Source organism: Mobula hypostoma, chromosome 6 (assembly GCF_963921235.1).
Source record: "Mobula hypostoma chromosome 6, sMobHyp1.1, whole genome shotgun sequence".
Classification (NCBI taxonomy): domain Eukaryota; kingdom Metazoa; phylum Chordata; class Chondrichthyes; order Myliobatiformes; family Myliobatidae; genus Mobula; species Mobula hypostoma.
Window position 1 is genome coordinate 106,671,295 of NC_086102.1, and position 21,325 is coordinate 106,692,619.

The following is a 21,325-nucleotide window of genomic DNA, read 5'->3' on the forward strand; positions in this document are numbered from 1 at the left end:
GTGATTTTGTAGCACAGTTAAAGATAGACAGGTAACATTTTGTGGGCATCATTGAGTTGTGACTGAAAGAAGATCATAGTTGGGAGCTTAAAATCCAAGAATAGGCCTTGTATCAAAAAGACAGGCAGGTTGGTACAGAGGGAGGGATGGCTCTGTTTGTAAAAAAAAAAGAAAGAAAGAAATTAAATCCTCAGAAGGAGGTTAGATAGGGTCAGAAGATGTAGAATCCTTGTGTATAGAGTTAAGAAACTGCAAGGGTAAGAAGGCCCTGATGGGAGTTATATACAGGCCTCTGAACAATAACCAGGAGGTGGGATGTAAGTTATAAGGGGAGATAGAAAAGACATATAATAAGGGCAATGTTATGATAGTCATGTGGGATTTAAATCTACAGGTAGATGGGGGAAAATCAGATTGGTCTTGGATTCCAAAAGGGGGAATTTGAAGTTGTTATTAATGAGGATAAGGTGCTTGGGAAGCTGAAAAGTCTGAAGGTTCTGTAGATATGCCACCTGGACTGGATGGACTACACCCCAGGGTTCTGAAAGGGTAACTGAAGAGACTGTGGAGGCATTAGTAATGACTTTCAAAAATCACTAGATTCTGGAATGGAAAATTGCAAATGTCACTCCACTCTTCAAGAAAGGGAGACAGAAGAAAGGAAATTATTGACTGACTTCAGAGGTTGAGTAGCTGCTCAAGTCCATTATTAAGGATGATATTTTCGGGTACTTGGAGACACATGATAAAGTAGTCCAAAGTCAGCAAGGTTTACATGAAGGGAAATTTTGCCTGATAAGTTTGTTGGAATTTTTTGAGGAAATAAGAGGGAGAATAGACAAAGGAGAGGCAATGGATGTTGTTTACTTGGGTTTTCTGAAGGCCTTTGACAAGGTGCTGCACATAAGGCTGCTTAACAAGATAAGAACCCTTTGTATTACAGGAAAGGTACTAACATGGATAGAAGATTGACTGGCAGGAGGAAAAGAATGGGAATAAAGGGGGGGGGCTTTTCTGGTTGGCTGCCGCTGACTAGTGATGTGCCAAGGAGTCAGTATTGGGTTTGCTTCTTTTCACGTTCTATGTCAATTATTTGGGGGATGACAGAATTGATGGCTTTGTGGCCAAGCTTGTAGGCGATATAAAGATAGGTGGAGGGGCAGATAATGTTGAGGAAGCAGAAGGACAAATTAGGAGAATAGGCCAAGAAGTGTTGGATGGAATATAGTGTAGGGAAGTATATGGTTGCGCACTTTGGCAATGGCACAGACTATTTTCCAAATGGGAGACAATTTAAAATTCAGGTGTAAAGGGACTCGGGACTCCTTGTGCTGGATTCTCTAGTTTAAAAGGTTAACTTGCAGGTTGAGTTGGTGGTAGGGAAGGCAAATGCAATGACAGCATTCATTTCGAGAGGACTGGAATACAAGAGCAAAGATGTAATGCTGAGGCTTCATAGGCACTAATCAGACCACATTTGGAGTATTATGAGCAGTGTTGGGCCCATTATCTAAGAAAAGACGTGGTGGCATTGGAGAGGGTCCAGAGGAGGTTCACGAGAATGACTCCAGGAATGAAAGGGTTAATGTATGAAGAGCATTTGATGGCTTTGGGCCTATACTCGCTTCTGTTTAGAGTCTCAGTAAAAGCTATTGAATACTGAAAAATATAAATGGAGTGAATGTGGAGAGGATTTTTCCTTTTTGATGGTTCAAAGGTGCATTTATTATCAAAGCATGTATCCAAATACAACTCCGAAATTTGTCTTCTCCAGATAGCCACCAAAGAAAGAAAGGACATGAAGGTCATTCAGAGAGAAACATTGAATTTCTCCCCCCCCCCACTAGAAAGAATGCAATACTGATCAATAACCCCCAAAAACCCCGTCCCCCCCCACAGAAAATGGAACAGGAACATCAAGCCCCGCCCAACACCCTCCCCTCGCACAACGAAGCAGAAAAGGAATGGGTGATCTTAAAAAAAACAATGTAAGAACCATAAGTCTGAAAACGTCCACAGTCCATAAGCGCAGTAGTCCAATCCATAAGCACAGAACCACGATACCATCCTACGATATCACCAAGATTCATCGAAAGACAGGGACACCACACGAGGCAGAGGGGCCTACCCACCTGCCATAGCGAGCCACACAGCAATGGGCCGCTCACAGATTCCTTTGGCAGCGAACCAAGGGAAGGCCGTCGGCGCTGAACTCCTGCTTGCCTTCTGAATTTACCTTGATGTCTCAGTCTTGCTTGATGCCTTAGTCTGCGATCAATGGATGCTTTAACATATGGAGCCAAACATAGGCCCGCACCCTGTCTTGAAGTTCCTTTGCATTGAGGCCAAGTGAGTGCATGCTGGCTTCCCAGAACCTTCTCGGAGAGGGCAACTGCTGGATCACTCAAACAATCTCCAAACTGTAAATCGCAGGCTCTAGCAGTCCCAGAAACGCATATAAGGTGAAAAACAGATGTAAAGGAAGTAAAAAAGACATTCTCATGAGCTATCTAGAAGATGTTGACGGAGGGGAATTTTGTACGCTGACACCATCTTGACCAGAATCAGTCCTTTTTTGGGGGGGATTCTGGAACTGGGGGCGCAAAGGTCAGAATAGAGGGATGCCTATTTAGAACAGAGATGTGGAGGAATTTCTTTAGCCAGAGGGTAATGAAACTGTGGAATTTGTTGCCACAGGCGGCTGTGGAGGCCAAGTCATTGTGTATATTTCAGAGAGGAAGTTGATAGATTCTTAATTAGATTGCAGGAGAAACGGGTCTGAGAGGGATAATAGATCAACTATAATGGAATGGCAGATCTGACTTGATGGCTGAAGAGCCTATTTCTGCTCCAATGTCTTATGGTCTTTTATACACCATCCATTCAGATCATTTCAAGACATGGTCATTTCAAGTTGTAGCTCAGGGACTGTTTAGTGTGACAGTGCAGGGGATGTGTGAGTGGGGAGGGGGAGGAGTTTGCCCGAAGGTCGAAGACCAAAGACGGATATGGAAGTAGAGGTCCAAAGGTCAAGTCAGTAAGCCTGGTCTAGGGACTTGGAGGCCTGATGTCTGTGAATCTGAGAGTCTAGGGGCAAGTCCAGAACTGGCTTGCCCACAGAAGGCAAAGAGTGTTTGTTGACGGGTCATATTCTGCATGGAGGTCGGTGACCAGTGGTGTGCCTCAGGGATCTGTCCCGGGACCCTTACTCTTCGTGATTTTTATAAATGACTTGGATGAGGAAGTGGAGGGATGGGTTGGTAAGTTTGCTGATGACACAAAGGTTGGGGGTGTTGTGGATAGTGTGGAGGGCTGTCAGAGGTTACAACGAGATATTGATAGGATGCAAAACTAGGCTGAGAAGTGGCAGTTGGGGTTCAACCCAGATAACTGTTACGTGGTACGTTTTGGTAGGTCAAATATGATGGCAGAATATAGTATTAATGGTAAGACTCTTGGCAGTGTGGTGGATCAGAGGGATCTTGGGGTCCGAGTCCATAGGACGCTTAAAGCAGCTACGCAGGTTGACTCTCTGGTTAAGAAAGCATATGATGTATTGGCCTTCATCAATCGTGGAATTGAATTTAGGAGTGGAGAGGTAATGTTGCAGCTATATAGTCATAGTCATACTTTATTGATCCTGGGGGAAATTGGTTTTCGTTACAGTTGCACCATAAATAATTAAATAGTAATAAAACCATAAATAATTAAATAGTAGTATGTAGATTATGCCAGGAAGTAAGTCCAGGGCCAGCCTATTGGCTCAGGGTGTCTGACCCTCCAAGGGAGGAGTTGTAAAGTTTGATGGCCACAGGCAGGAATGACCGGAATATAGGACCCTGGTCAGACCCCACTTGGAGTACTGTGCTCAGTTCTAGTTGCCTCGCTACAGGAAGGATGTGGAAACCATAGGGTGCAGAGGAGATTTACAAGGATGTTGCCTGGATTGGGGAGCATGCCTTATGAAAGCAGGTAGAGTGACCTCGGCCTTTTCTCCTTGGAGTGATGGAGGATGAGAGGTGACCTGATAGAAGTGTATAAGATGATGAGAGGCATTGATTGTGTTGATAGTCAGAGGCTTTTTCCCGGGGCTGAAATGGCAGCCATAAGAGGACACAGGTTTAAGGTACTTGGAAGTAGGTACAGAGGAGATGTCAGGGGTAAGCTTTTTACTCAGAGAGTGGTGAGTGTGTGGAATGGGCTGCCGGCAACGGTGGTGGAGGCGGATACGATAGGGTCTTTTAAGAGACTTTTGGATAGGTACATGAAGCTTAGAAAAATAGAGAACTATGGGTAAGTCTAGTAATTTCTAAAGCAGGGACATGTTGGGCACAACTTTGTGGGCCAAAGCGCCTGTATTGTGCTGTAGGTTTTCTATGTTTCTGAGTACTGTGCGGCCCAGAAATAGCCTGTCCTTGGGGAGGGTGTGTGTGTATGTGTGTGGCTGTGTGTGTCTGACTGACTTGACTTGTTGTTCTTGATGCTCATGTTGTTCTACTGAACGTTGTGGAAGTGCTTGCAGGCAGCCACACTGCACATCCTTAGGTGTGTTGGTTGTTAGCTCAAATGACACATTGCATTGTCTGTTTCCATGCAGAACATTGAGAAGTTTTTTGGCCCATATCCATTAACCAACTGCAAGTTCTAAGCCTGCCTTCCTTCATAACCCTCCATTTTTCTTCATCCATGAGCCTATCTGAAAGACACTTAAATATCCCTAATGCATCTGCCTCTACCCACCACCCCTGGCAGCACATTCCATGAACTTACCACTCTATGTGGGGAAAAAAAACCCCACAAACTACTTTTGTCATCTCCTTTAGACTTGTCTCCAATCATCTTAAAATGATGCTCCTTCGTATTAGCCATTTCTACCCTGGGGAAAAGGTCTCTGGCTGTCCAATCGATCTATGCCTCTTATCATCCTGTACACTTCTATTAAGTCACCTCTCATTCTTCTTTCTCCAAAGAGAAAAGCCCTAGTTCGATCAACTTGTCTTCCTAAGAAGGAACATTGATGATCAAAGGGATTAAATGTTATTTAAAATGTTGGGAGGAAAGAACCGTATGTGTATGTGATTTAAAAAAAGAAGAAAATCAATGTGAAATCTGAACTTTCAAGTCCAACTTCAAGTTTGTCAGTCAATCAGAATCAGGTTCAATACCATTATTATATGTTGTGAAATTTGTTGTTTTGCAGCAGCAGTACAGTTCAATACGTAGTAATAAAATGATAAATTACAATAAGAAGTGTATATAAAAATAACTTGAATAAGTAGTGCAAAAAGGGGGGGGGAAATGGCTGTGCAAAAAAAGGATGTGCTAAGAAGGCGCCGGTATCTGGCAACTGCGCATGCTGTCCTGAGCAAACTGCCCTCTTCACTATCCTAGACCCGAGAAACCCTTCTTAAACCTCCAATCTGCTACATCTAGCAAGATCAACAACACCCTGGCGAAGCTACTGACCCAGCTGGAGATCACCGCGCCAGAATTGCTGCTTCAACTCCGGACTGCACCTGGACCCGACCAGTGAGGCCTGGTCCGAGGCCCACCACGTTCCCGGAGACCCGCGGCCTGCTACCGTGCCTGAGAGCTTGGAGTCGCGGCCCATTCCGACCAGCACCTCTCCAGAGCAGAGGACCACACAGAAGTGACGGCGGAGACCTCAAGGTGCTCCAGATGCTTCCCCGGAGTGGCCACCGTAAAGCCCCGTTGGTGGCCATCCACAGCTGCCAGAAGTGAGGCCTCTGTCACTGACCTCGGAAATCAAGCCCGAGGCTCGGCTGGAGCAGAGGCCTCCGCAACCGTGACTCAGCCCATGGATTTGTTTCAGCCAGGAGCCCGGCCCTCCGGGATTAAGTGTCGGCTTCAGGGCCCTTTCCCAATCAACAGCCCGGGCCCCCAGCAGCTGGAAGTGGGAGCGGAGCCTCCGCTGTCACTCGACGCGACCCGCTGATTTCAATCCCCACGGGACGCGTCCACCAAACTCAAAGAGCTGTCAACAACACTGCATCGATGGAGACCTAGAAAGATGCACTACTTACCAAGGAAGCGTGGGAAAAGAGCTGGGCTGCTGGTCAGATTGCTGAGGGGCTTCAGGGCCCCTATGCCCACCATTGTACTAGCTAATGTGCAAGCCATCAAGAACAAGGTGGATGATCTTAAAGGGAGACTCACCTACTGCAGGGAGATGCAGAACTGCTGTGTATTCTGTTTCACCAAGACCTGGCTCTCCCCACCACCCCCAACTGTGCCACGCGACCGGAGAGGTTTTCGATCCATCGGATGGACCGTACGGTGTCTTTGGGCAAGACGAGGGGAGGTGGTGTCTGCTTACTGATCAACACTGCGTGGTGCTCGGACACTGACAAGCTCCTGCAGCCCGGTCCTGGAACACCTGTCGGTGAAGTGTCATCCCTACTATCTGCCACAGGAATTCACCCCGGTCATACTGACAGTGATCTACATTCCCCCCGAGGCGGTCGTGGAGTGTGCTCTGAACATTCTGTATGCCAACATCAGTGAACTTGAGACCAGGTATCCGGAGGCTTTGCTCATTACAGCCGGGGACTTTAGCCAGGCCAACCTTGGAAAGGTGCTGCCAAAGTTATACCAACATGTCTCCTGCCCCACTAGAGGCCCGAATATACTTGACCACTGCTACACAGCAGTCAAGGATGCCTACCGTTCCGTCCCACGACCTCACTTCGGAAAATCGGACCATCAGGCCGTACTCCTCCTCCCAGCTTACAAACAGAAACTGAACCGGGAGGTCATGGTGTCAAAAGTGGTGTCACGTTGGATGGAGGAAAAGGATGAGGTCCTCCGTGACTGCTTGGAATCGGTGGACTGGTTGGTATTCAAGGACTCAGCAGCTAACCTCGATGAGTATGCCTCAGCTGTCACGGACTTTATCTGGAAATGTACAGAGGACTGTGTGTCTTGCAAGACGATCCGGGTATTCCCTAACTGGAAACCCTGGATGAATATATGAGGCCAAGTCCCTTTTGAAGGCTAGAGCTGCAGCTTTTAGGTCCAGGGATACCAGTCGCTACACGGAATCCAGGTGTGAACTCTGGAAAGACATTAAGGGCACCAAGAGGCAATATCGAGCCAAGTTGGAAGCCCAGGCTAACCAGAGGGATGCTGGTAGACTATGGCAGGGTCTAAATGAGATCACTGGGCGCAAAGAAAAGGCTGGGAATATCAATAACTGTGGCGCTTCTCTTCCTGACGAACTTAACGTATTCTATGCAAGATTCGAACAGAAGAGGAGCATCCCGCTCCCTCTGGATGAACCAGACCTGGTGGCATCGAGATTCATCATCACTGAGGAGGACGTTAGAAGGACCTTCCTGAAGATAAATCCAAGGAAGGTGATGGGCCCAGATGGCGTCCTGGGATTGGTTCTCCGGGCCTGTGCAAGCGAGCCAGCTGGAGTGTTTGCTGACTTCTTCAACTACTCCTTGCTTCAGTCTAAGATCCCCTGGTGTTTTACGAAGGCAACGATAATCCCAGTGCCGAAGAAGAGGAAGGTGGCATGCCTGAATGACTATCGACCTGTGGCTCTGACATCAATTGCTATGAAGTGCTTTGAGCGATTGGTTATGGCACGCATCAACTACAGCCTACCGGTCAACCTCGACGCTTTGCGTTTCGCCTACCGGAGCAACAGGTCAACGGCAGATGCCATCTCTCTGGCCCTACATTCCTCCTTAGAACACCTGGAGAATAAAGACGCATATGTAAGGCTCCTTTTCATTGACTACAGCTCTGCCTTTAATACCATCATTCCAAATAAACTGATTCCTAAGCTCCAGAACCTGGGCCTTAACACTCAGATCTGCAGCTGGATCTTCAACTTCCTCACGGACAGGACCCAGGCAGTGAAAATAGGGGACAAGCTCTCCTCTACAATCACTCTGAGCACTGGTGCCCCACAAGGCTAAGTACTCAGCCCCCTGCTGTACTCACTGTACACCCATGATTGTGTAGCCAGGTTTCCATTGAACTCATTATATAAGTTTGCTGATGACACCACAATTGTAGGCCGTATCTTGGGTAATGATGAGTTTGAGTACAGAGAGGAAATTATGAACCTGGTGGCATGGTGCGAAGACAATAACTTATCCCTCAATGTCAGCAAGACGAAGGAATTGGTTGTTGACTTCAGAAGGAGTAGCGGACCGCATGGCCCCATTTACATCGGTGGTGTGCAAGTGGACCAGGTCAAAAGCTTTAAGTTCCTCGGGGTCAATATCACAAATGACCTGACTTGGTCCATCCAAGCAGAATCCACTGCCAGGAAGGCCCACCAGCGCCTTTACTTCCTGAGAAAGCTAAAGAAATTTGGCCTGTCCCCTAAAATCTGCACTAATCTTTATAGATGCACGATAGAAAGCATTCTTCTAGGGTGCGTCACAACCTGGTACGGAAGTTGTCCTGTCCAAGACCGGAAGAAGCTGCAGAAGATCGTGAACATAGCCCAGCACATCACACAAACCAATCTTCCGTCCTTGGACTCAGTTAACACCGCACGCTGTTGGAGTAGTGCTGCCAGGATAATCAAGGGCAGGACCCACCCAGCCAACATACTTTTCGTCCCTCTCCCCTCCGGGAGAAGGCTCAGGAGCTTGAAGACTCGTACGGCCAGATTTGGGAACAGCTTCTTTCCAACTGTGACAAGACTGCCGAACGGATCCTGACCCGGATCTGGGCCGTACCCTCCAAATACCCAGACCTGCCTCTCGGTTTTTTTCCACTACCTTACTTTCCTTTTTTTATTTTCTGTTTATGATTTACAATTTAAATTTCTAATATTTACTATCGATTTGTAATCCAGGGAGCATGAAGCGCAGAATCAAATATCGCTATGATGATTGTACGCTCTAGTATCAATTGTTTGGCGACAATAAAGTAAAGTAAAATACTGAGGAAGTGTTCATGAGTTCATAGTCCCTTCAGAAATCTGATGGTGGAGGGGAAGAAGCTGTTCCTGAAACATTGAATGTGTGTCTTCAGGCTTCTGTACCTCCTCCTTGATGGTAGCAGTGAGAAGAGGGCATGTCCTGGGGGATACCCAGGAACTTAAAACTGCTCACCCTTTCCACTTCTGATCCCTCAGTGAGGACTGGTGTATGTTCCCTTGACTTAACCTTCTTGAAGTCTAAAATCAATTCCTTAGTCTTACTGATAGTGACTGCAGGGTTGTTGCTGACCTATCTCACTCCTGTATGTCTCCTATTCATCATCTGAAATTCTGACGACAATAGTGTGTCATTGGCAAGTTTATTGATGGTGTTTGAGCTGTGCCTAGCCACACAGTCATGGGTGTAGAGAGAGTAGAGCAGTGGGCCAAGCACCTTGAGCTGCACCAATGTTGATCGTTAGTGATGAGGAAATGTAATTGAAGATCTGTACGGACTTTGGTCTTTCAGTGAGAAAGTTAATGAACCAGGGAGGTGCAGAGGCCCATGTTTTAGAGCTTTTTGATTGGAACTGATGGTATGATTGTGTTAAGTGCTGAGCTGCAGTCAAAAAACAGTAGGCTACAGGGCTGATCCAAGGATGAACAGAGAGCCTGTGAGATTGTATCCACTGTAGATTTAGTGTGGCAAGAGGCAAGCTGCAGTGGGTCCAGGTTCTTGCTTAGGCAGGAGTAGATTCTAGCCATGACCAAGCTACAACAGCGCTTCATCACTGTAGATGTGCGTGCCATTGGCCGACAGTCGTTGAGGCAGCTCACCCTGCTGTTCTTGGGTACTGGTATGATCATCACCCTGTTGAAGCAGATGGGAACCTCTGACTGCCGCAGTGAGAGATCGAAGATGTCCTTGAACACTTTAGCCAGTTGGTTGGCTCAGGTTTTCAGAGTCTTACCAGGTACACCATTTAAGCCTGACACCTTGCGAAGGTTCACCCTGTTGAAAACTGTTCTGACATTGGCCTCCAGGACAGAGATCACAGAGGTCACCGGATGTTGCAAGCATTCACACAGGTGTAGTTTTAATCTCCCTTTCAAAGCAAGCATAAGAGGCGTTGACCTCATCTGGGAATGAAGCATCACTGCCATTCATAATGTTAGTTTTCACTTTGTGGGAAGTAGTGGCCTGCAAACCCTGCCACACCTGACGTGCTATCAGATTCCATCTCTAACTTCAATTGGAATAGTTTTCTCGTTCTTAAACTAGCCTTCCGTAGGTCGTACCTTGATTTCTTGTACAGTATTATGCAGAAGTCTTAGGCACAAGTAAAAAAACTCTGTAAAGCAAAGATGCTTTCAAAACTAATGAAATTAAATGTTTCCAAATATCAAAAAAATTGCTATAAAAAGCAGTACAGTTTTTTTAAAGCTATATTAAATTAATATTTAGTGTGAGTACTGTTTGCCTTTAAATCTGCATTAATTGTCTTAGGTATGCAAGCATCTTGGAGAAGTTGCTACAGTTCTTTTGCAGACTTTGGCTGTCTAGCTTCTGTCTCTCCAGACAATCCCAGACAGCCTCGATGATGTTGAGATCAGGGCTCTGTGGACGCCATACCTTCTGTTGCAGAATGAGCTAGTTAGGAAAAAGATAAGAGATGAGAGTGGATATAGGACCACTAGAAAATGAGGCCGGAGAAATAATAACGGGGGCCAAGGAGATGACAGATGAACTAAACGAGTATTTTGCATCAGTGTTCATTGTTGAGGACACTAGCTGTGTGGCAGATATTGAAGGGTGTGAGTGCAGTTACAATTACAGGGAGAAGGTTCTCAAACAGCTGGAAGACCTAAGGGTACATAAGTCATCCGGGCCAGATGAGCTAGGATTCTGAAAGAGGTAGCGGCAGAGATTGTGGAGGCATTAGTAATGATCTTTCAAAACTCATTGGACTCTGGCATGGTTCCGGAGGACTGGAAAATTGCAAATGTCACACACTCTTTAGGAAAGGAGGAAGGCAGCAGAAAGGAAATTATAGACCAGTTAGCCTGAACTCAGTGGTTGGGAAAATGTTGGAGAGAGTTGTTAAGGGTGAGGTTATGGAGTACTTGGTGACACAGGATAGGATAGGACAAAGTCAACATGGTTTCCATTAGGGAAAATCTTGCCTGACAAACCTTCTGGAATTATTTGAGGAGATTGCACACAGAATATATAGAAGGGGATGCAGTGGATGTTGTATATTTGGACTTTTAGAAGGCCTTTGATAAGGTGCCACACATGAGGCTGATTACCAAGTTAAGAGCCCATGACATTACAGGAAAGTTACTTGCATGGTTAGAGCATCGGCTGATTGGTAGGAGACAGCAAGTGGGAATAAAAGGATCCTTTTCTGGCTGGCTGCCAGTGACTAGTGGTGTTCTGCAGGGATCGGTGTTGGGACCACTTCTTTTTATGCTGTATATCAATGATTTAGATGAAAGAATAGATGGGTTTGTTGCCCAGTTTGCAGATGATGCGAAGATTGGTGGAGGGGCAGGTAGTGTTGAGGAAATAGGTAGGATGCAGAAGGACTTAGACAGATTAGGAGAATGGGCAAGAGAGTGGCAAATGAAATACAATGGTCATGCACTTCGGTTATAGAAATAAATGTGCAGACTATTTTCTAAATGGGGAGAAAATACAGGAATCTGAGATGCAGAGGACCTTGGGAGTCCTTGTACAGATCACCCTGAAGGTTAACTTGCAGGTTGAGTCGGTGGTGAGGAAGGCAAATGCCATGTTAGCATTCATTTCAAGAGGTGTAGAGTACAAGAGCAGGAATGTGATGCTGAGGCTTTATAAGGCACTGGTGAGGCCTCACCTTGAGTAGTGTGAACTACTCACAAGGATGATTCCGGGAATTAAAGGGTTATCGTACAAGGGACATTTGATGGCTTTGGGTCTGTATTCACTCGAATTTAGAAGGATGAGGGGGGATCTCATTGAAGCCTTTCGAATATTGAAAGACCTAGATAGTAGAAGTGGAAAGGATGTTTCCCATGGTGGGGGAGTCTAGGACAAGAGGGCACAGCCTCAGGATAGAGGGGCTTCCATTTAAATCAGAGATGCAGAGAAGTTTCTTTAGCCAGGGGGTGGTGAATTTGTGGAATTTATTACCACAGGCAGCTGTGGAGGCCGGGTCATTGGGCGTATTCATGGCAGAGCTTGATAGGTTCTTGATTGGAGAATATTTTTATTAGTTTCTACAAAGAAGAATACAGAGTATAAGAAAGTATATATAAAAGGTCATAAAATTTTTTTTAAAAACTACCAATTACATTATATCTATTCATAATAACAATCTCATTACCCTGTATTCATGTAAATTAATCAATTGAAATATACTAATTTATTACAAAAAAAAGAGTCTAACCCCTACCAAGACCGAAGCTGTTTATTAAGGAGAAAAAGGGTAAAATACCTTCACATGTAATAAAAATTAATAATAGCCAACATCTGAATTTAAACAACGAATTGAAGGTTTTGAAAATAATTCAGGAAAGGTCCCCACAATGTTTGAAAGTTTTGACGAGATTCAGAAATTGAACAACGAATCTTCTCTATATCTAAGCATGACATACCGTCGCATAACCATTGAGCATGAGTAGGACGAAAAACATCGTTCCATTTAAACAAGAGCACCCTCCTAGCTATAAGAGAGTTGAAGGCCAAAATATGTAAGTCAAATGTCTTCAGCTTGATATCTTGTCCTTGTCCTGCAACGATACCGAATAGGGCCGTCAGAGGATTAGGCTTAAAATTGACTTTGAAAAGTAAAGAAAATATTTGAAAAACTTCCTTCCAATATTTTTCAAGACTCGGACAAGTCCGAAACATATGAATTAATGAAGCTTCTCCGTTATTACATCTGTCACAGTAGGGAGATACATCCGAATAAAAAGGAGAAAGTTTATCTTTAGTCATATGGACTCTATGTACCACCTTAAATTGTTCCTGATTGGACAGGGCCTCAAAGGTTACAGGGAGAAGGCCGGGGAGTGGACCTGAGGAGGGGGACTAAAAGATCAGTCATGATTAAATGGTGGAGCAGACTTGATGGGCCAACTGGCCTAATTCTGCTCCTATGTCTTATAGTCTAAAATAACAGCAATAAAAAAAGAGCAGCAATAAAGATGAAAAGTGACTGATGCAGGATAAGAATGTGTCTGAGACAAGGAGGGGGTGGATGGAAGGGCAGCAGGGTATTCAGATACAAAACATGTGTACTGGATGGCAGCAGGGTGTTAAGAAGACTATCGGCCTGTTTTGTCCCTGCTCTGTGTGTTTGTGTGTGCCTGTGCGTGTGTGCGCGCGCTTTCCTCTTGCCGCACTCAAAAGTGTAACCTGTGTGTTCCTGACCTGTCCTAGGATCGTGGAGAACGGTGAAGAGAGAGTAGAAGTGGAAGAAGATGGGCAGTTGAAATCGGTTCAAGTCAATGGTAAGCAAAAATGGAGGTTCAAGAGAGTCTAGATCATGCGAGGTCAACACGACAGGAGCAGCAGGGAGTCCTAGGGAAGATCTAGCAAAGAGATCAGTTGGAAGCGAATGGCAGCGAGACTACAAAGTTAGAACACACCAGATTAGGAACGTTGATTAGAGATATTCAACATTACATGCAAGAATCCTGAATGATTATATTATAGAAATAAAGACTTATCTTCCCTTCTCCCCAGTTTTGTTTATTCTTATAGAACCAGCTGGTTTTAGAGCAAACTTGTCTGAAGGTGTTTATACCAGCTGGAATGACTTGCCAGCCAAAGTAGTCTGGGATAAGAAGCACCACAAAGGAACTGGAAGGACTCAGTGGGTCAGGCAGCATCTGTGGAGGGAAATGGACAATCAATATTCTGGTTGACTTCCAATATCTAGTGGTATACCACAAGTATCGGTATATTGGGACTGCTTGTTTACATGTTCTATCTCAGTGATTTGGATGATGGAATTATTGGCTTTGTGGCCAAGTTTGTGGATGATGCGAAGCTCAGTGGAGGGGCATTGAAGTGTTGAGGAGGCAGAATTTTTAGAAGGACAGACAGATTAGGAGAATGGGCAAAGAACTGTCAGATGGAATATATTGTTGGGATGTGTATGGCATGCTGTTTGGTAGAAGGAATAAAGGCGTAGACAATTTTCTAAAAGGAGAGAAAATTCAGAAATCAGAGGTGCAAAGGAACTTGGGAGTCCTTGTGCAGAATGCCCTAAAGCTTAACTTGCAGGTTGAGTCTGTGGTAGGGAGGGAAAAATGCAATGATAGCATTAATTTCAAGAAGACTAGAATATGAGAGCAAACATGTAATGTTGAGATTTTATAAGGTTTTAATCAGACTGCACTTGGAGTATTGTGAGGAGTTTTGAGCCCCTTACCTAAGAAATGATGTTCTGACATTGGAGAGGGTCAGAGGAGGTTCATGAGAATGTTTCTGGGAATGAAAGGATTAACATATGAGGAGCGTTTGATGGCTCTGGGCCTGTACTCACTTGAATCTTGAAGAATGGGGGGGATCTGATTAAAATATATTGAATACTGAAATGCTTAGATAGAGTGGATGTGGAGAGGATGTTGCCTATAGTGGGGGAGTCTAGAATCGGGGGCCACAGCCTCAGAATAGAGAGACGTCCATTTAGAACAGAGCTGAGGAGGAATTTCTTTAGCCAGACAGCAGTGAATCTGTGGAACTCATTGCCACAGATGTTTGTGGAGACCAAGACATCAGGTATATTTAAAGCAGAAGTTGCTAGGTTCTTGATTAGTAAAGGTGTTAAATGTTATGAGGAGAAAGCGGGAGAATAGGTTGAGAGGGATAATAAATCAGCCATGATGGAATGGCAGAGCAGACTCGAAGGGCCAAATGGCCTAATTCTGCTCCTGTGTTTTATCATCTTAGGGACTCAATAAAACTCTAGTTAGACCACACTAGGAATATTGTGTTCATTTCTGGTTGTCTCATTATAAGAAGGATGTGGATGCTTTAGAGAGATTTAGCAGGATGCTGCTTGGATTAGTGAACATGTCTTGTGTTGAGCAAACCAGAGCTTTTCTCTTTGCTGTTGAAGGAGGATGAGAGGTAACTTGATAGAGTTGTGTAAGATGATAAGAGACATAGATTGTGTGGGCAGCCAGAGACTTTATCCCATGTGGAAATGGCTACATGAGGGGCATAATTTTAATGTGATTGGAAGAAAGTATAGGAGGTATGTCAAGGTGAGTTTTTTTTATAACACAGATTGGTGCTGCTGTTCTATGTTCAATGTTTTATGTTCTGTGTGTTGTGGGTCATTGAGCAATAGAAAAGTACAGCACAGAAGCAGACCCTTCAGCCCATCTATTCTGTGCCAAACCATTTAAACTGCCTGGTCCCATTGACCTGCACTGGGACCATAGCCCTCCATACCCCTAACATCCATGTACCTACACAAACTTCTCTTAAATGTTGAAATCAAGCTCACATACGAGGGGTGATTGATAAGTTCGTGGCCTAAGGTAGAAGGAGTCAATTTTGGAAAACCTAGCACATTTACTTTTCAACATAGTCCCCTCCTACATGTACACACTTAGTCCAGCGGTCATGGAGCATACGGATCAGTGGTTCACAGCAGGGGTGATTTGATAAGTTTATGGCCTAATGTAGAAGGAGATGAGTTATTAACTTCAAACTTTCTGCATTATCACTCAGAGTTGAACTGCACGTGCATGTAACGAGAGCGTCTTGGACCTCCAGGTGGTCCACAGCAGGGGCAATTGATAAGTTCATGGCCTAAGATAGAAGGAGATGAGTTAAAGAGCTCTCATTACATGCACATGCAGTTCAACTTTTTGAGTGAAAATGCAGAAAGTTTGAAGTTAATAACTCATCTCCTTCTACCTTAGGCCACAAACTTATCAATCACCCCGTGCTGTGGACCACTTCTGGAGGTCCAAGACACCAATTTCTACAAAGAAGGGATCTGTATGCTCCATGACTGCTGGAGTGAGTGTGTAAATGTAGGAAAAATAAATGTGCTAAGTTTTCTAAAATTGAGTCCTTCTACCTTAGGCCACAAACTTATCAATCACCCCTCGTATACCACTTGTGCTGGCAGTTCATTCCACACTCTCATGATCCACTGATTGAAGAGCATTCCTTTCATATTCCCCTTAAACTTTTCACCTTTCAACCTTAACTCATGACCTCTGGTTGTAGTACCTCCCATCAGCAAAACCCAATAGCATTAATGGCAGCAATGCTCCACTACCAGATGAACTCAGCGCCTTCTGTGCCCAATTTGAAAGGGAGAACACAACTACAGCTGTGAAGATCCCTGCTGCACCTGGTGACCCTGTGATCTCTGTCTCAGACGCCGATGTTAGACTGTCTTTAAAGAGGGTGAACCCTCGCAAGGCAGAAGGTCCCGATGGAGTACCTGGCAAGGCTCTGAAAACCTGTGCCAACCAACTGGCGGGAGTATTCAAGGACATTTTCAACCTCTCTCTGCTACTGGCAGAAGTTCCCACTTGCTGCAAAAAGGCAACAATTATACCAGTGCCAAAGAAGAATAATGTGAGCTGCCTTAATGACTGTTGCCTGGTTGCACTCACATCGACAGTGATGAAATGCTTTGAGAGGTTGGTCATGACTAGACGGAACTCCTGCCTCAGCAAGGACCTGGACCCATTGCAATTTGCCTATCGCCACAATAGGTCAAAGGCAGATGCAATCTCAATGGTTCTCCACTCGGCTTTAGACCACCTGGACAACACAACCACTTATGTCAGGATGTTGTTCATCCACTATAGCTCAGCATTTAATACCATCATTTCCACAATCCTGATTGAGAAGTTGCAGAACCTGGGCCTCTGTACCTCCCGCTGCAATTGGATCCTCAACTTCCTAACCGGAAGACCACAATCTGTGTGGATTGATGATAACATATCCTCCTTACTGATGATCAACACTGGCGCACCTGAGGGGTGTGTGCTTAGCCCACTGCTCTACTCTCTATATACACATGACTGTGTGGCTAGGCATAGGTCAAATACCATCTATAAATTTGTTGACAATACAACCATCATTGGTAGAATCTCAGGTGGTGACGAGAGGGCGTACAGGAGTGAGATATGCCAACTAGTGGAGTGGTGTCGCAGCAACAACCTGGCACTCAACGTCAGTAAGACAAAAGAACTGTTTGTGGACTTCAGGAAGGGTAAGACAAAGGAACACATATCAGTCCTCATAGAGGGATCAGAAGTGGAGAGAGTGAGCAGTTTCAAGTTCCTGGGTGTCAAGATCTCTGAGAACCTAACCTGGTCCCAACATATCGATGTAGTTATAAAGAAGGCAAGACAGCAGCTAAACTTCATTAGGAGTTTGAAGAGAAGTTGTCAACAAATACACTCAAAAAGTTCTATAATTGTACGGTGGAGAGAATTCTGACAGACTCCATCACTGTCTGGTATGGAGGGGCTACTGCACAGGACTGAAAAAAGCTACAGAGGGTTGTAAACCTAGTCACCTCCATCTTGGGCACCAGCCTACTAAGTACCCAGGGTATCTTCAGGGAGCGGTGTCTCAGAAAGGCAGCTTCCATTATTAAGGACCTCCAGCACCCAGGGCATGCCCTTTTCTCACTGTTACCATCAGGTAGGAGATACAGAAGCCTGAAGGCACACACTCAGCAATTCAGGAACAGATTCTTCCCCTCTGCCATCCAATTCCAAAATGGACTTTGAACCCATGGACACTACCTCACTTTTTTTAATATACAGTATTTCTGTTTTAGATTAGATTATGAGGACACTCAGCCCTTGTTTATTGTCATTTAGAAATGCATGCATAAAAAAATGATACAATGTTCCTCCAGTATGATATCGCAGAAACACAAGACAGACCAAAACGAAAACTGACAAAAACCACGTAATTATAACATATAGTTGCAACAGTGCACAGCAATATCATAGTTTGATAAGAGTAGACCATGGGCACAGTAAAAAAAAAAGTCTTAAAGTCCCGATAGCCCCAACATCTCACGCAGACGGTAGAAGGGAGAAACTCTCCCTGCCATGAGCTTCCAGCGCTGCAAACTTGCCGATGCAGCATCCTGGAAGCACCCGACCACAGTCTGACTCTGAGTCCGTCCAAAAACTTTGAGCCTCCGACCAGCCCTCCGACACTGTGCACCATCTCTGCCAAGTGCTTTGACCCCACCCCGGCCGCCGAGCAACAAGCAAAGCTGAGGATTCGGGGCCTTCCCCTCCAGAGATTTTGGATTACACAGTAGCGGCGGCAGCGAAACAGGCATTTCAGAAGTTTCACCAGATGTTCCCCAGTGCTCTCATGTCTGCCATCATCAACTCAGAATTGTGCACGGCATCCTACTTGACAGATAACAGATATCATCACCGGAGAGGCCGCTGTGAGCTGCATCACGCCGCCATCTTCTACTCCTCCTCCTCTAGTATTTCTGTTTTTTGCATGTTTTTTAATCTATTCAATACTCATACACTGTAATTGATTTACTTATTTATTATTTTTATTTATTTATTTTTCCTCTTCTATATTATGTATTGCATTGAACTGCGGCTGCTAAGTTAACAAACTTCACATCACATGCCGGTGATAATAAACCTGATCCTGTTACTGATTCTGATTCTGCAGTGGAAAAAGCCTGCTTATGTTTACCCTATCAATACCCCTCATAATTTTGTATACCTCTACCAAATCTCCCCTCAATCTTCTACATTTTAAGGAATAAAGTCCTAACCTATTCAATCTTTCCTTGTAACGCAGGTCCTTCAGACCCATCAACCTCCTTGTAAATTTTCTCTGTACTCCTTCAACCTTTACATCTTTCCTGTAGGTAGGTGACCAAAACTACACAATACTGCAAAGTAGGCCTCACCAATGTCTTGTATAACTTCAACAAAACAACCCATCTTCTGTACTCAGTACTTTGATTTATGAAGGCCAATGTTGCAAAAGCTTTCTTTAAAACCCTATCTACCTATGATGCCACTTTCAATAAATTATGCACTTGTATTACCAGAACTACCCTGGTTGGTCCTGTTGAAGTGTAACACCTCGCACTTGACTGTATTAAATTCTATCTGCCATTTTTCAGCTAATTTTTCCGCAGGTCCAGATCACTTTGCAAGCTTTGATAGTCTTCCTTGCTGTCCTCTGCACCCCCAATCCTGGTGTCATCTGCAAATTTGCTGATGCAGTTAACCACATAATCATCCAGTTCTTTGATAGAGATGACAGACAACAACAGATCCAGCACTGATCTCTGCGGCACATCACTAGTCACAGGCCTTCTGTCAGAGGCAACCATCTACCACCACTCTGGCTCCTCCCACAAAATCAATGTCTAATCCAATTTACTACCTCATCTTGAATGCCAAGCAACTGAAACTTCTTGACCAACCTCTCAAGCGGGACCTTGTCAAATTCCTTGTTAAAGTGCATGTAGAGAGTATCCAGTTCCTTGCCTTCATCCACTTTCCTGGTAACTTCCTCAAAAAAACTCTTAAGATTGGTTAAGTATGACCACTAGTCGGGAAGCCATGCTGACTATATCAGTCTGCGTCTATCCAAATAGTTATATATCTGGTCCCCTAGAATACCTTCCAATAACTTTCCCACTACTGACGACAGACTTACTAGCCTATAATTTCATGGTTTATTTTTAGAGGCTTTCTTAAGCAGTGGAGCAACATTGAAGATCTCCCCCATCTCTTTTGGCTCCACACATGAAATACCATTCTGGTCTTCCAGAAGACCAATTTTGTCCCTTGGAATGCTATTGCTCTTAACATATCTGTAGAATCCCTTAGAATTCTTCTTCACCTTGTCTGTTCGGGCAACCTCGTGCCTTTTAGTCCTCCTCATTTCTTCTTTTAAATGTTCTACTGCATTTCTTGCACTCCATAAGTACCTCATTTGTTCCTACCTGCCCATACCTGCTATTCATCTCATCTCTTTTTTCTCTAACTAGGGCCTCAATATCTTTTGAAAACCAAAGTTCCCCACACCTGTTATCTTTACTTTTTATTCTGACAGACATGCATAAGCTTTTGACTCTCAAAATTTCGCATTTCAAAGCCTCCCACTTATCTAGTACACCTTTGTCAGAAAGCAGCTTGTCCCAATACACACTTGCCAGATCCTTTCTGATGCCCTTCTTCAATTTAGAACCTCATCTAGTAGAACAGACCTTATAATTTTGCATATTTACTTTGAAACTAATGGCATTGTGATCACTAGATGCAAAGCGTTCCCTGCACAAACTTCTGTCACCTGCTGTGTCCCTAATAGCAATCAATCATTGCATACTCTCTTGCTGGGATTTCTACGTACTAATTAAAGGAACTTTCCTGAACTCGTTTGACAAACACTATTCTAACTAGTGCTTTTACAGTACAGGAGACCCAGTCAATATGTGGAAAGTTGAAATCACCTACTATCACAACCTTATGTTTCTTGCAAAGGTCTGCAATCTCTCCATAAATTTGTTCCTCTAAATCCCACAGACTGTTGGATGGCTTGTTAACATGGTCACACCTTTCTTTTTTTCTCAGTTCCACCCATAATGCCTCACTGGACGAATTCTGTAGTCTGTTCTGACTGAACACTGCTGTCATAGTTACCCTGCCTAGTAATGCTACCCCTCCTCCTCTAATCCTTTCCTCAATCACTCTGGAACAATGAAACCCCAGAATATTGAGCTACTAGACCTGCCCCTCCTGCAAACGTCTCACTAGTGGCTACAGTATCATAGTTCCAGCCGCTGATCCATGCCCTGATCTCATCTGCCTTTCCTACGATACCTCTTCCATTGAAATATATGCAGCTCAGGACACTAGTTGCACCTGGCTCAACCTTTTGATTCCTGACTTTGTGAGGTCTTACCAACATCTGTCTCCACAACCTCTCCACTAACTGTTTTTCCACTCTGGTTCCCATCCCCCTGCAACTTTAGTTTAAACCCCACTATGCTGCATTAGCAAACCTTCCTGTTAGAATATTAATCCCCCTCCAGTTCAGATGCAAGCCAATCTCTTCTGTACAGATCTCACCTTCCTTGGAAGAGAGCCCAATGATCCAAAGCTCTTATGCCCTCCTTCCTATGCCAACTCCTTAGTCACATGCTAAATTGTATAATCTTCCTATTTGTGGCCTCACTAGCACGTGGCACAGGTAGCAATCCTGAGGTCACAACCCAGAAGGTCCTGCCCTTTAACTTAGCACCTAATTCCCTATTCAGAAACCTCATCACTCATCCTACCCATGTCAGTGGTACCTGCATGGACCACGACTGCTGGCTATTCACCCTCCCACTCAAGAAAACTGAGGACTTGATCCGAGATATCCCAGACCTGGGC

General features: G+C 44.6%; 1 protein-coding gene across 5 annotated transcripts in view; it reads left to right on the plus strand.

Annotated features, from left to right (window-relative positions):
- dnajb2 (DnaJ heat shock protein family (Hsp40) member B2) overlaps nt 1-21,325 on the plus strand; it is a 98,163-nt gene that overhangs the window by 39,763 nt on the left and 37,075 nt on the right. For all 5 annotated transcript variants that reach the window (XR_010018383.1, XM_063051382.1, XM_063051381.1 and 2 more), the window contains exon 8: nt 13,335-13,405. Coding sequence is in view for 4 of the 5 variants with exons in the window: in XM_063051382.1 (XP_062907452.1) it covers nt 13,335-13,405 (71 nt within the window). In the remaining variant the exon portion in view is untranslated. The remainder of the gene's footprint in view (nt 1-13,334; nt 13,406-21,325) is intronic.